Source organism: Saccharomycodes ludwigii, chromosome V (assembly GCF_020623625.1).
Source record: "Saccharomycodes ludwigii strain NBRC 1722 chromosome V, whole genome shotgun sequence".
NCBI lineage: Eukaryota > Fungi > Ascomycota > Saccharomycetes > Saccharomycodales > Saccharomycodaceae > Saccharomycodes > Saccharomycodes ludwigii.
Window position 1 is genome coordinate 630,632 of NC_060204.1, and position 15,311 is coordinate 645,942.

The 15,311-nt window shown below is 31.3% G+C and overlaps 5 protein-coding genes and 2 non-coding genes across 7 annotated transcripts; 3 read left to right on the plus strand and 4 right to left on the minus strand.

The window, feature by feature from the left end:
* Positions 1–73: 73 nt before the first annotated feature.
* On the plus strand, positions 74–1,915 carry MUD2 (Mud2p; the record flags this gene model as incomplete). Its single annotated transcript, XM_046079137.1, has 1 exon — positions 74–1,915. The coding sequence occupies one exon, from the start codon at positions 74–76 to the stop codon at positions 1,913–1,915; it is 1,842 nt and encodes a 613-aa protein (XP_045933705.1).
* BUB2 (Bub2p) lies at positions 1,910–2,911 on the minus strand (the record flags this gene model as incomplete). Its single annotated transcript, XM_046081388.1, has 1 exon — positions 1,910–2,911. One exon carries the CDS (start codon positions 2,909–2,911, stop codon positions 1,910–1,912), a length of 1,002 nt encoding a protein of 333 aa, XP_045933706.1.
* A 286-nt stretch (positions 2,912–3,197) lies between these two features.
* On the minus strand, positions 3,198–3,271 carry SCDLUD_004062. The gene has a single exon. It is a non-coding gene; the product is annotated as a tRNA-Ile (tRNA).
* Positions 3,272–5,065: 1,794 nt separating this feature from the next.
* Positions 5,066–10,450, plus strand: FET3 (ferroxidase FET3; the record flags this gene model as incomplete). Its single annotated transcript, XM_046079136.1, has 2 exons — positions 5,066–5,275; positions 9,611–10,450. The coding sequence occupies 2 exons, from the start codon at positions 5,066–5,068 to the stop codon at positions 10,448–10,450; spliced, it is 1,050 nt and encodes a 349-aa protein (XP_045933707.1).
* Positions 10,451–10,944: 494 nt separating this feature from the next.
* AAN1 (Aan1p) lies at positions 10,945–12,276 on the plus strand (the record flags this gene model as incomplete). The annotated part of the gene is made up of 1 exon (XM_046079135.1): positions 10,945–12,276. The coding sequence occupies one exon, from the start codon at positions 10,945–10,947 to the stop codon at positions 12,274–12,276; it is 1,332 nt and encodes a 443-aa protein (XP_045933708.1).
* A 368-nt stretch (positions 12,277–12,644) lies between these two features.
* SCDLUD_004065 lies at positions 12,645–12,715 on the minus strand. The gene has a single exon. It is a non-coding gene; the product is annotated as a tRNA-Gly (tRNA).
* Positions 12,716–13,894: 1,179 nt separating this feature from the next.
* On the minus strand, positions 13,895–15,088 carry PSG1 (Psg1p; the record flags this gene model as incomplete). Its single annotated transcript, XM_046079134.1, has 1 exon — positions 13,895–15,088. The coding sequence occupies one exon, from the start codon at positions 15,086–15,088 to the stop codon at positions 13,895–13,897; it is 1,194 nt and encodes a 397-aa protein (XP_045933709.1).
* Between the last annotated feature and the right edge of the window lie 223 nt (positions 15,089–15,311).

Consider the following 15,311-nt stretch of genomic DNA (forward strand, 5'->3'; position numbering starts at 1 on the left):
CTTATAAGAACAAAAGTATAACCAAGCAAAATAAGGAAATCTATTTCTAAATAAACAAAGTCCTTTCCTTATCATGAATAATACCAATAAGTCAGGAAAAGGAAAAAACAGGCAAGCCAATGATGATTCAAACAACAATGTTGGATCTATGGATGTTTTAGAGACTTTAAGAGCACAAATTATCGCCTCGATGAATAAAACAAATGATATTGATAACACTAACGCCACTTCTCTAAGGAAAAATGTTAAGCCAACTTTGGTCCATACTAGTAGAACTGACAGCAATGACAAGAACAACGATCGTAATACTGATATCTACAAAAAAAGACCGTATAAGGATATTAATAACAACATTATGGCAAGAAACGGTAGGTTGAATGGATCACGCTTTGATAAAGAGCCTGTCCACAAAAATGAAAGAAATAGAAAAGTTAATAACAACATAGAAAACTATAATAATAAAGTTATACAAGGTTCGTTCGTCAAAAATCCTTCAAGCAATAAAAATAGTAATAACACAAATAGAGTTGATAAATATAATCACGATCCACGTGGGTATAAACATCAAACCGCTAATTTCAACAATAACGACAACAGGATGCACAGCTATAATACGCCGCCTAAAGACGACTTGGATGAAATTGTTTATTCACAGATTGAGGGTTGGTCCAAAATACAATCTATTGATGAACTTAAATCACAACTAAATATTAAAAGTAAATGGAATATCCCAGCAAAAGGATTTGAAAGTTATAACTTATCTGAAATTAAAAGCTTGGGGATATTTGTTACACCAACTGATATAGTGGAAAGGAACTTTCAAAATTTTAATAGCAATCACACTTTCAATACCAATAATACATCAATAAACGAAAGTAAAATTGGTATAATTGAGCAGAACAGAGGTAGGCAAAGAGATGACCAGCAGCAAAAGCAATCAGAACCGCCATTAACTAATGAGGCTGCTACTAATGATGTTTTACAAGCTTTTTACAAAACACAATTGGACTGTATGTTAATATTTGATAAGGATCCAAAGGACACATTGGTAAAATTTTTCAACAACGTCAACTACAAATTTATTGATAATTCGCATGGTTATAATGATTTGATGCCGGTTGAAAATTGGGAAGTAACATCGATCAGACATAAAAATATGAATTCTGCCTATGTGGTTTTATTTAATAATGCTTATATTACAAACATTATAGAAAGTTTCGATGATACTCCATTTTTTTCCGGTTTTAAAATATCCAGACCACAAAATTATAAGCCATTGTCAAACAAATACATTTTAGCAACTGAAAATGACGAGCAGCAAAAACAACAGCAACAAAGAAGAGATGGATATGATAATGGTAGGAATAGCAGGAACAGTTTCTATTGGAAAATAATAGTTACCTTAAAAGATGATGGAACGAATACCACCACCACCAGAATATTGACCAAAATGATTTATTTCCACAATAATTACAATGTCAGTATTAAAAATCATACCTCTGAAATGGATAAAGTGGTTAGAAAGTTTGAGAAATCCCCTAAGTTATTGGATATGCTAAAACAAGCACCGCCTATGCCACCGTCAAAAGTATTATCTCTATACAACTGTATTGACCCTGTAGATTTGAAAAAACAGGAGTTTTATGATAAAATTCGCAATTCTATTATGAAAAATGAAATGGGTGTTTTGAATGGGATTGAAAGTTGTGAGATTCCAAGACCAGGGCTTGATTATATTCATACATCCATACAAACGTCCATTAATAACGGGATTGGCAAAATATTTATCAAGTTTTCTAGTTTAGAAGATTCTATGGCTAGTTTTAAAAGTTTACAAAACTGGAAATTTCAAGATCGTCAAATTATTCCGAGTTTTTATCCTGAATCTGATTTTAATAACGGTATATTATTATAACATGTTGGGTATTGCTACATCATAATTATATAAATGAGTAACTAATAGTTCATAAATATCATCAGGTATTTTGGCTAAAAAACCAACGCCCAGCCTTATAACGTCTTCCGCATTGAACGGGGGGAGGTTATTCAAAAAATTAATTGGAGATGGATTATTTAGCAATTCTGTTCTTATTAGCACTAATTGTGCCACAATAAATAGAAGGTTCATATGGAAACCGTAAGCGAACATAAAATCCCATAATTTAATAACTTGATGCAACGGTGGAGTGCAAGCACTTAAAGTTAAAATGCTTGGAACACCGTATATTTCTGCTGTTAATAAATGTTCTTGCCTCAAAAATTTACTTAAAGTAGGATCTATTATAAATAAGCATATCTCTACTAATTGACAACCTTTATAAACACCTGTTAAGTTCCTATCTAAATATGTTGGGATATGGTACCGGCACAATTTGTTGAATAATTGGAAGGCCATAGGCTCCAGGCCATTTGAAATGTACAATAACGGAGCCAATAAAACATTCATCCCTTGGACGTAGGTAGAAAGCCTTTCCTCCCTTTCTATCCCCCTTTCTGTCCCCATTTCTGTCCCCATTTCTGTTTCTCTTTCAAGGATCCCCCACGAAAAACAACTTAAGCACCTTATTAAGGAAGCTTCAGCGACTTTGGTCTTAAATTCTACGTCTGTGTTTAGTGTCCTAAAGGTATCATTTTTTATCTTATCGTATATTTTTATGGGTGGTGGCCCTTTACCTAGTAACTTTAAGTATTTTGTGGTACAATTAACCATTGAACATTGCAGTAATATAGACCAAACATGCAATCTTATGTTGGTGTTGTTCGAATGATTAATAATTTCCGGTAAACCTTCTGTCAGTATTAGGTATCTTAATTGTGATAATGATGAGTTCAATATTACTGGTTGTTGTTTATATATAAAATTTTCGTAATTTTTAAGAGCTATTAGATTATTTTGTTCCTCCTTTTTCATTACTTGTGATATTATTATTATCAACTGCTGTACTTATCGATAAATGTTTATTTTCAACTTTTAAATGTTGAAAATGTTTTTTTTTTTTTTTTTTTTTCAATTTTCATTTTATTAATTTTCATTTTATTAATATTTTGATATAAAAAATAAACAAGGGGAAATGCATCAAATAAAGTATTTTACGGACCATCGGAAAACATACGGATTAGCAAACAGGAAAACTAATTGTTCAAATTAAGTTTTTGATGGCGAAAAAGAAGAAGGTGGGAAAAAAAGAAATTATACATGGTTCCTAGCAGGATCGAACTGCTGATCCCCGCGTTATTAGCACGGTGCCTTAACCAACTGGGCCAAGGAACCAGGATTACATTTGAATTAAATTCTAGTACAATCGCATGGGGAATAAGCAATTTGATCATATATGTAACAAGGGCTGTCGAAACAGAATGTTCTTAAACATGGATAATAAAAACATCATATTATTGGGATAGTATCGTACAAGATATAAACGTTAACTGAGCAATTTGGGTAAAACATAGATTTTAAGAAAAATACACATTTTATGAGAAAATTAAAATATTTATTCCTCATTTTGACACTCAATACTAGCAAAACACAAATGGTCACACTAAACAATAGACATTAGAAAGAAAAAAAAAAAATATGGAGGTGGACGGAGGGGGGGGTGCAAATTTATTACCACAATTCTTATTAATACTCTTGTTAAAAGATATACATTTTGTACTTAATTTTATTTTTGTTTTTATTAGAAAAAAAAAAAATTAAATAAAAAAGGGGGTGCAAATTTTTATTTTATTTTTTTTTTTTTTTTGTATTATTTGATACGTTAAAATGTACCAAAACAATCACCAATTTAAAAATAAATACATGCGTAGAGTGAATATTAAAATTACCAAATATATATATATTATTTTTTTTATCGGCGAATGGATGAGAGAAAAAAACAAAATAATATGTAATTCTAGTATTTTTAATATATTACGGCAAATAATCAATTGTGACGAGACATGCGTCGCGAATAAAAAAAAGACTATTCATTTAGTCAATGCACATATAGTAATAATAGACGAAAATTTCTTTTTATTATTATTATTATTATTATTATTATTATGACAAACAGCGGTATACCAATCCATTATTATTCTGATATATCTTTTTTTTCCAACTATTATATGTTAATCTTGGTCCATATATTTCGGTCAATCATTGCTGTTTTTAATGCAAAAAGAAATATATGATATTATTGGTGTAATTGCTATCTTTTTCCTGTTTGCTTCTGCGAGAAAAAAGTGTGTCATTTCCCATAAGTAAGTGTCAGGTAAGGCTGTGCGTCGGTGTAAAATTTTCCAGAATTTTATACTACAAATAAAACTTTCGTAGGCGATAATTATTATAAATTTATTTTGTAAAAGGGTGTAAAACTTAATAGTACGTCTAGCATAATTATAGCAGGTGCTACTTTTTGGGAATAAAATAAAAGAAATAACTGGTCTAACAAAAAGAAAAAGAAAAAAAAAAAAAAATTTTTTTAATTTAATTGTTAAGCATACGATATTAGTGACATATTTTTAATTCAAAAAATTAAGCAAAGGAAGCAAATATACACCCTGTTGAAGTACTATATCTTAATAATCATTATACTATGGAATAATTTAATTTTTATTAGAAAAAAATTTTATCTTTTCAAATGTTTGTAAATATTATTCTTTGGTAATATATATACATACACACACACACACACACATATATATATATATATATGATCTTTTTTTCTTTCTTTTCGAGCCTCAAACATATAGTAATATTATTTAAACAATTATACACATATTTAAACTAATTTGCTCAGGCTGTCACTTATAATAAAAAGTTTATCATACAAGAAAAAAAAACTTTTAGTAGTAATATATTCTGGTTTACTGATTTCTAATTTACTTTTTCTTTTTTATTTTCTTTCAGAATAGGAAGACCACTAAGAAAAAAAGGCAAATAATATCTTTAAGTGACTATAAAAGATTTTTAGATTCTTATTTTTATTATTCATATTTTGACTTTGAGCTAACACATTATTTGCTGTATTTTGTTGCTATCAAAAAAGGAAGACAAAAAAAAAAAGACAAAAAAGACAAAAAAAAAATGCTACTTCAATCGTGGGTGTTGTTTAGTATTATCACATTTTTTAGTTCATCTATTATTTCTAAAGTTCATGCCGCTACTCATGTTTATAATTGGACAACTGGTTTAGGTGATTACAATGTGGATGGTACAGATACAAGGCCAATTATTACATGTAATGGAGAATTTCCATGGCCAGATATTAGGGTTACAAAGGGTGATAGGATCATTGTGTATTTAACCAACGGATTTAGTGATAGAAATACAAGTTTACATTTCCATGGTTTATTCCAAAATGGTACTAGTTTGATGGATGGTCCTGAGATGGTTAATCAATGTCCAATCGCTCCTAATGATACTATGATTTACAATTTTACAGTTCCAAATAATGTAGGAACCTACTGGTACCATTCCCATACACAGGGTCAATATATGGATGGTATGAGGGGTGTTGTTATCATTGATGACAACGAAACGTACAATGGTAATTCATCATATCCATACGAATACGATGAAGAAATGACTCTCAGTATTAGTGAATGGTATCATTCTAATGCTTATGACTTAACTGCCACATTTTTAAATTTAAATAATCCCACTGGTGCTGAGCCCATCCCACAAAATTTGATTATTAATAACACCATGAATTTGACTTGGAATGTCGAACCAGATACCACTTATTTGCTAAGAATTGTTAATATTGGTGGTTTTGTTTCACAGTACTTCTGGATTGAGGACCACGAAATGCAAGTTGTGGAGGTTGATGGTATCTATACCGAGCCGATGACAACAAATATGCTATACATCACTGTTGCCCAGCGTTATACTGTTTTATTGAAAACAAAAAATACTACTGACCAGAACTATGCCATCATGCAGAAGTTTGATGATACTATGTTGGATACAGTCCCTAAGGACTTGGTTCTTAACAGAACATCTTTCTTGATGTACAACTCTGATTTGTCAAAACCAAATGAGAGTTATGTGGACGAGTTAGATTTTTTGGATGATTTCTATTTAACTCCTTATAACAAGGTTGAGCGATACGGCGACCCGGATTATACAATTACTGTTGATGTTGTTATGGACAATTTGATGAGTGGTATCAATTTTGCATTTTTCAATAATATCACATTTACGGCACCAAAGGTTCCAGTTTTACTTACTGCGTTGAGTGCTGGCGAATATGCCACCAATTCTCTTGTTTATGGTACCAATACGCATTCCATCGTGTTACAGAAGGGTGAGATTGTTGAACTTGTTTTGAATAATAACGATACTGGTACACATCCTTTCCATTTACATGGCCATGCTTTCCAAACAGTATTTAGGGATGTTGCATATGATATAGACGCTAATATTCCGCATCCTTACAATGGTACCGAGGTAGGGTTCCGTGAATATCCAATGATTAGAGACACATTTTATATTAGACCACTATCTTCGTTTGTTATTAGGTTTGTAGCTGATAATCCAGGTGTTTGGTTTTTCCATTGTCATATTGAATGGCATTTAATACAAGGATTGGCACTTGTTTTGGTTGAAGCGCCTGATGAGATACAAAACACTGCAAGTCAGCAGTTGACTGATAACCACATACAGGTATGTAAGAATGTTGGTGTTCCTTATGTTGGTAATGCTGCAGGCAATTCTGAGAATTTCTTAGATTTGACTGGACAAAATGTACAACAACAGACCATTCCAACTGGATTTACCAAGAAGGGTATTATTGCTATGACTTTTACATGTTTTTCTGGTGTCTTGGGAATGGTTTTCTTAAGTATTTATGGTCTAATGGGTATTAAGAGCGGGGAAGAAATTGATTATATTGAAGATTTGGGCATTGATCCTGAAGAACTTGTGGAAGAAGAAGAAATACATACTGGTTACGACTATTCTCATGACAGTAAGGGAAGTGACGATTTTAATTCAGAAAAAGCTAATGATAAAAAAGATGACGTGGTTGTAAACCAAGTGAGCCACCCAACGGCGTAAAGAATAGAAAGATAGCTTTTTTTTTTTTCTTTTTTTTTTTTTTAACTAATATTTAATTATTTTTTTTTTTTTTATTTTTGTCTACATGCATATATCTTTGGAAGAAAAAGAGTTTGCAAAGGGTGAATTTTTGGTTTATATTTTGTATTTTTAAAAATAAAGTTTGAACAAACAATTATTTTTATTTTTATTTTTATTTTATTTATTTGCATATCAATATTCATTTTAAACCTTTCTTTTTAGGGATGCCAAATGGAAGAGACATTAGTAATGACAATAATTATTTTTGTTTTTTTTGCAGTGTTTGAAAGATCCCTTTCGAGTCAAGAAATATCTATCTCGTTTTCCATATACATATGTTATTTGTGCGATGGTGGTTTAGTACGTGGTTTTTTAAGGTAATACAGACTTTCCTTTTTTTTATTACTATGTCACCATTATACAGATTTGACGGTCCTCGTGGATAAATAAAAGTAATTTTGATTCTCCCGCGTCCCAGATTGGCAAGTTTGGATTTTCCTTTATTTTTTATTTTTTATTTTTTTTTTTGTATTAAGGAAAACCACCAAAAATAGATGCCAAGTTTGAGTAGTCTGATTATAAAGTTTTATTGACAAATTCAGTCTGTTTCACTAGTTTATTTCAATGGTTAAAGGATTTAATATATTGGATTTTACAATGTCGATAAAAGGAAAAGTATTTTTTAGCAGTCGGTAATTTCTAAAACTAAAAGGGTTCAAAAAGACGTTTTTTTCCGACATAACATTTTTTATTTTTTCGTTTAATAAAAAGGGCATTTAACTTTAGTGGGAATAGAATTTATCGTAGTGCAATCAATAGCTTATATGAGACACCTACTAAGAGTTCCTTACAATAATATCCAATAGCAAATCATTTTACCCTCTTAACAAAGTGCATTATTTAAAAATCAAATAAAAAAATTTACACCTTTTTTTTTTTTTTTTTTTTTTTTTTTTTTTTAATTGGTGGTTACAAACAAGCAAGCAGAGAAAATAAAAACAAAAATAAAAACAATAAAACAGCAGCAACAGCAAAAAATATACTAATGGTATCGTCAATTTCGAGATTTTAATATTCTTTCAGTACATGGGCCATATAAATACAGACATTCAATTCGAGCAAAAATAAAAGGAGCTTTTTGTTGTCATATTGCAAATAGTAATATCAATAGAAAGCTATATTAATATAAAAAAAAAATTTTTTTTTTTGTAGGAAGAAGGAAAAAAAAAAAAACTGAAGGCTGCTTGTTGACTGTATTTAAAATATTCTTTAGCAAATCTGCAGATACATACAGGAGACCATAAGATACTACAATAATAATACACCATGCTAACAGTAAAACAACATTGTGGTTTAGTTAAAGCAATAATATTGCTTTTGTTTTTGTTCCCAGTATTTAGTAATGCTGCTACCCATGTATATAATTGGACTACGGGGTTTGGTGAAACTAATATGGATGGTACACATGTGGATAAAGTTATTACATGCAATGGGGAATTTCCATGGCCAGATGTCAGGGTTACAAAGGGTGATAGGATCATTGTGTATTTAACCAACGGGTTTAGTGATAGAAATACAAGTTTACATTTCCATGGTTTATTCCAAAATGGTACTAGTTTGATGGATGGTCCTGAGATGGTTAATCAATGTCCAATCGCTCCTAATGATACTATGATTTACAATTTTACAGTTCCAAATAATGTAGGAACCTACTGGTACCATTCCCATACACAGGGTCAATATATGGATGGTATGAGGGGTGTTGTTATCATTGATGACAACGAAACGTACAATGGTAATTCATCATATCCATACGAATACGATGAAGAAATGACTCTCAGTATTAGTGAATGGTATCATTCTAATGTTGATACTTTAACTGCCACATTTTTAAATTTAAATAATCCCACTGGTGCTGAGCCCATCCCACAAAATTTGATTATTAATAACACAATGAATTTGACTTGGAATGTCGAACCAGATACCACTTATTTGCTAAGAATTGTTAATATTGGTGGTTTTGTTTCACAGTACTTCTGGATTGAGGACCACGAAATGCAAGTTGTGGAGGTTGATGGTATCTATACCGAGCCGATGACAACAAATATGCTATACATCACTGTTGCCCAGCGTTATACTGTTTTATTGAAAACAAAAAATACTACTGACCAGAACTATGCCATCATGCAGAAGTTTGATGATACTATGTTGGATACAGTCCCTAAGGACTTGGTTCTTAACAGAACATCTTTCTTGATGTACAACTCTGATTTGTCAAAACCAAATGAGAGTTATGTGGACGAGTTAGATTTTTTGGATGATTTCTATTTAACTCCTTATAACAAGGTTGAGCGATACGGCGACCCGGATTATACAATTACTGTTGATGTTGTTATGGACAATTTGATGAGTGGTATCAATTTTGCATTTTTCAATAATATCACATTTACGGCACCAAAGGTTCCAGTTTTACTTACTGCGTTGAGTGCTGGCGAATATGCCACCAATTCTCTTGTTTATGGTACCAATACGCATTCCATCGTGTTACAGAAGGGTGAGATTGTTGAACTTGTTTTGAATAATAATGATACTGGTACACATCCTTTCCATTTACATGGCCATGCTTTCCAAACAGTATTTAGGGATGTTGCATATGATGTAGACGCTAATATTCCGCATCCTTACAATGGTACCGAGGTAGGGTTCCGTGAATATCCAATGATTAGAGACACATTTTATGTTAGACCACTATCTTCGTTTGTTATTAGATTTATGGCTGATAATCCAGGTGTTTGGTTTTTCCATTGTCATATTGAATGGCATTTAATGCAGGGATTGGCACTTGTTTTGGTTGAAGCACCTGATGAGATACAAAACACTGCAAGTCAGCAATTGACTGATAACCACATACAGGTATGTAAGAATATTGGTGTTCCTTATGTTGGTAATGCTGCAGGCAACTCTGAGAATTTCTTAGATTTGACTGGACAAAATGTACAACAACAGACCATTCCAACTGGATTTACCAAGAAGGGTATTATTGCTATGACTTTTACATGTTTTTCGGGCTTTTTAGGTATGGTTTCTTTGGCAACGTATGGGTTGGCTGGTATTAGTACGGGTGAGGAGATTGAGCTTATGGAAGATTTGGGTATTGATCCAGAAGAAGAATTAGAACGTGAAGAGCAAGAAGATGGTGTGCTTCATCTTGATAATAGAGACTCGAGGTCTTCTAACTTTGCTTATGGGATAACTGGAAGTGAGGATGATAAGGAAAAAGAATCCGATAGTAACAGGAAGAATAATATTAAAAGTACTGTTATCACAACACAATTAACTGGTACAAGTGATGCTAATGAATCATCAAACGTTCATTCTTCTCATTACTAAGTACTATGATTGTTTCTTCTGTTTCCACTCTTTATTGTTTGTTTGTTACAAATGTTTAATTTTTAATAAAATGTGATGCTTATAAATATATAATAGGAAAAAAATGTTTTTTTTTAACATCTTTTTTTTTTCTTGTATTATTCTTTTTTTTTTTTTTTTTTGGTGTGTGTTGCCGAGAGTCCGAATTTCCAATCGGCTAATTAGCAATAAGGATGCTAATATCACTTGTCATAAAAAAAAGGCGGAAAAATTTAAAAAAAAAAAAATGGAAAAAAATTTATATATTGAAGAAGTTTAGGCTTTTAGTGTTCTGCTAAATGATCTTTAATAAAAAAAAAAAAAAAAATAAAAGAAGTTGAAAGGAAAAAGAAGAAAAAAATTAATCAATAGACATTTTAATTACTTACCAAATAATTCCGTTTTTTGTGTACTTTACACATCTAAGTGAAATTGACCAGTAATTATCAGTAACTTCTGACCCTCCTGTGATTAAAATGGAAAAAGTAAAAAATTGCCATAACAATATAAATAATAGTATAGACAATTTTAATTTTATTAATGAATTCCTTGAGTTTAAATGGAATCCTACTGATGATGAGTCAGATAGAAAAAAAAGGAACTATCATTCAATAAGATATTCATATGTCACCTCACATTCGTATTTAAAATCTAAATATGGAAAAAGGAAAACCACCAAAATTGAAGATTTTATAAGCTGCTTACACGAGAAAATTAATACCGACGTAAATTTTAATAGGAGAACAAAAAATAATAAGAGACAAAAAGCCGTAAAAGATGAGGTCTTGAATGCTACCAATAAGACTGTTAGCGCAATGGGAGACGATACGAAAGACGACGCTGAGCAGTCAGAATATGTAATTAAATGGAACAAGATAAAACTATTTTTGATATTAACATTACTATCTGAGAGAGGTGGACCAGAATATTGGTGTGATGATAGATCGATTGAAGAGGGAAGGCTTGAAGATTTGGAACAATCAAAGAAACAGCGTGATAACAGCAGTATACCAGGAAAAGAAGTTAGAAACTCAACTCTGGAGAGCAGTGATTTGATAGATGATAAACGGCGCTTAACCAAACACGGCAATGACGGGGAATTAGGAAAGCCATCTTTGACCGAATTAATTATTAAGAAGAATATTAATAAATCATATTCAGAGAACCCACTTAAGCCAACTGATGTGAATTATGTGTTCAGTTCTATTTGGGCTAATTTTATGGAAGGTTTAATAAACCATTACATGGAAACAAGGATTATACCACAGGTGGAAAAGGAAATATCCTTCCATTTATTTATGCCTATGATGGAAACCATTGCATACTATAAGGAATATAGAAATAATGAAGAAGAAGAGGGTGAAGATAACATAAGTCATGATAAAATTCCGAATACAATTTGTGAGAAGTTTAAACAATTGGGGGATTTATATAACTCTTTAATTAACGATGAACAAGATTCTCAATTGGACGACTTTGTTTATTGTGCAGAAGAATATACAGAAACGATTTATATTCCACACTTAATAAACATGTTATTTGAAAACATAGAGTTAGGGAATCCTTGTGTTTGGGAGGTTCTTGAAGTTCTGGAACCCTTTTTTTATTATATCGAGGATTGTGCCGAAGAAGATGAAGACTACCAAGCTATGGAAAACTATACAAAACATACGAAGAAGGGGAAAAGCAATAACACAAAAGATTATGGTAACACTTACAATAAAAACAATGGCGAGGGAGTATTAGATCCTAGACTTTACGCTATTGAGAAAATATGTACAATAGCTAACCAAGAGCAATGGTTTTAGTTTTGTTATGATTAGTTTTAAATGTCTGCTGTTGCATTATGTACAAGCCATATACACTAATTTTATAAGGAAACCTTATCTTGTTATTATTACATTTTTTTTTTTTTTACCAATACTAAAAAAAAATTTAAAAACAATCTTACAAACTTTTTTTTTTTTTTTTTTTTTTTTTTTGGTGTTTTATATATTGTAATGAACACATTCTTGCTTATATTATCATGTGTGCCCTGGAAGTTTGAGTCATTTTTAAAGCTCAATAACCAATGAATGGTGGATCTGTTCCAATTTTATTACAATTTGTATGATACATATTACAAAATAAAAAAAAAATTAAATACTTAGCAAGTATTCAATGGCGTTAAAAAAATTGCATCGGCCGGGAATCGAACCCGGGGCCCAACGATGGCAACGTTGGATTTTACCACTAAACCACCGATGCTAACTCATGTCTTTGTTATGAAGTAGAATTGTTTGTGTCACGTTTTATACGAGATGCAAGTACTTCCGAGAATACGGAGAAGACCGAACATACGGAGATCGCCGCAAGAAGGAAAATATGCCCAGCGGACAACGAAGAAACATTAGAAAAAGTTAATACAAACATAAGGAAAAAGGTGAAAATAAATCATATATAAAGAGATGATTTATTTAGAAAGTTGATTATGAAATAGATGAGTTATATAGTTTTATTAGTTAAAAAAATATATAAAAGATCAAGCAACAAACTATTACATCTGCCTTGATATAAATAGTAAAGTATCAAATCTGTTTACTAACCCTGCCCCTCTCAGTATATCCTCTCTGCGACATAACAGTCTTTTCTGTCAATGTCAATGTACATATGTATTTCAATATGAAACAAGGTAAACGTGCATTACAATTAATATTCATAAGAACAACGTACTTATCAAGATTAGTTATCAGAATCAGTATTGGGGTTATTTAACACGATAATGAACATGACTAATACTACACCACTAAACAAGTTAAAGCAGCACTGACAATGCAAATAGTACAAATAAAAATAAGATCGAGAATAATTAAGAAAAAAATATAAAAGGGAAGAATATTCTTCATGATATTCTTCATGATTAATTTATAGTTTTAAACAATTTTTATTATATGTAAAGTCCTAAGTGGAACAAGAAATTAATTGCCCAAATCAGAATCCATAATGATTACTACCAATACTAAGTTACAATTACGATAGCCAATTATTAAACTGAATATTGCCCTATTCGGCATGGTAACTATAATACTTGATCTTTGCTTTCATTTAGACTTTTTACGTAATAATATACTTGTAACATAAAAAAAAAAAAAAAAAAAAAGACAAGAGTTCATTTCATGGTAATAAGAGACTGGCTAAAATTGTACGCATTTTTCAATTATATTTCCATATCCACTATATTATATAAAGTACCTATGACATTGTAATAGGACAATTTTAAAATTACAAGCAGATGATATAGTAAATAAATAAAAGTCATTTTTTTTTTTTTTTTTTTCTTTTATATTAGCAGAACCTTTGGATTGCTATTTAACCAATAATAACAATAGACTAAGTAATCAAATTAATAACCGGTATAAATACATTTCTATTACTGCAAGATGCACATCAATTCTGTTTTGACACTTTTTTGAATTGGGGCAACTCTTCGTATTTGTGATTCTTGATGCCCCTAAACTTCTTGATATCCTTAATACGACCGATAACTCTGTGTCTGCTCTTCAAAACAGAGCTTTTAATGTCGCTAAAATCTCTGTTCCCTTTGGTCAAATATAAGAAAAAATACATTCCAACAAATGTGACAACAACACACATAGGAATAGCTAAAATAATGTAATAGATAGAATCATTATAAATGCCTGCATCTTGTAACGCTAATTGTTCTTTCGTTGTTTTGAAGACTTTGGAACCCAATTTAATTATAAATTCAAGTCCGTTGTCAGCTGTCGATGGAAGAAACTCATCGTCATTAATGTAATCTGGTTGAATAGTTACTAGAATAGCTCTGTAAGCCTGACCTTGTAACCACGCTTCTTGAACCTCTAATGGGAAGATACCATCAACATTATTCAACCATTCTGTAATGAAAAATGTGGCCTTTTCTGGATTTCTTTTATGTAAATTTTTATCACGTGCATCTTCTTTAACATAAGTGAAATGTAGTCTAACTTTTTCGGCAATTTGTTCAGTAACAGGGTGAGTGAAAAACTTGGTGTACCAAGTAATAAAGTAGGTATCATCAACTTTCAAATTGGTTTTTTCCCTTGGTGAGCAAAATGGCTCACTTAAAATGTTTTTAGCTGGTCCCTTTTGGAAATAGCTAAGCGGCGTGCATCTCATAACAGGATTCAAGGAAGTATAGGTATCATCATCATCGACAAAAATTTCTTTTTCAAAAATATCATCTGGATCCATGTTTTGAGGTTTACCCAAATCCTCGTAAGTTAACGAAGTAGTATAAACATTTTGAAAATAGGTCGAGTAGCTTGGATATGCGTTTTTGGTTCTACCGTTTTTTATTTCTGGTTTAATAGTGACTGGTGAACCGTCTTTCTTTAATGAAACCCATGGTTTCAAAGGATCTGATTCTTTATCTGGTTCAGCAGAAAATGTTATTCCAGCGATAACTGTTGGTGTAACTATTTCCTTAGCACTGTCATAAATAGTTCTCACCCATGGTTTTGGAGCTTCTGTTGTAGTTGTATCTTTTGGTCTTGGCATGACCACATCTCTCCAAGCATTAGCAAAGTGTGAGGTGCTTAATACTAATAGTAATAATAATAGGGACTTTGATGTGGGCATAATGGAGGGCCTATGTTTAGTTTAGAGATAGGAATAATAATATTTGTTCTCGTACTTCGAGGCTGTAACTTTCTCCTTTTCTTCCCCTTTGTTATTATTTTTTTTTTACTTGCGAAAATATTGCTTAATTTAATTGTTATGATAATAACTCAAAAGAGCAGGGTGAGGAAAGAAGAAGAAGAAGAAAAAAAAAATTTTTTATTGGATGGAGAAAGAGGGAAAA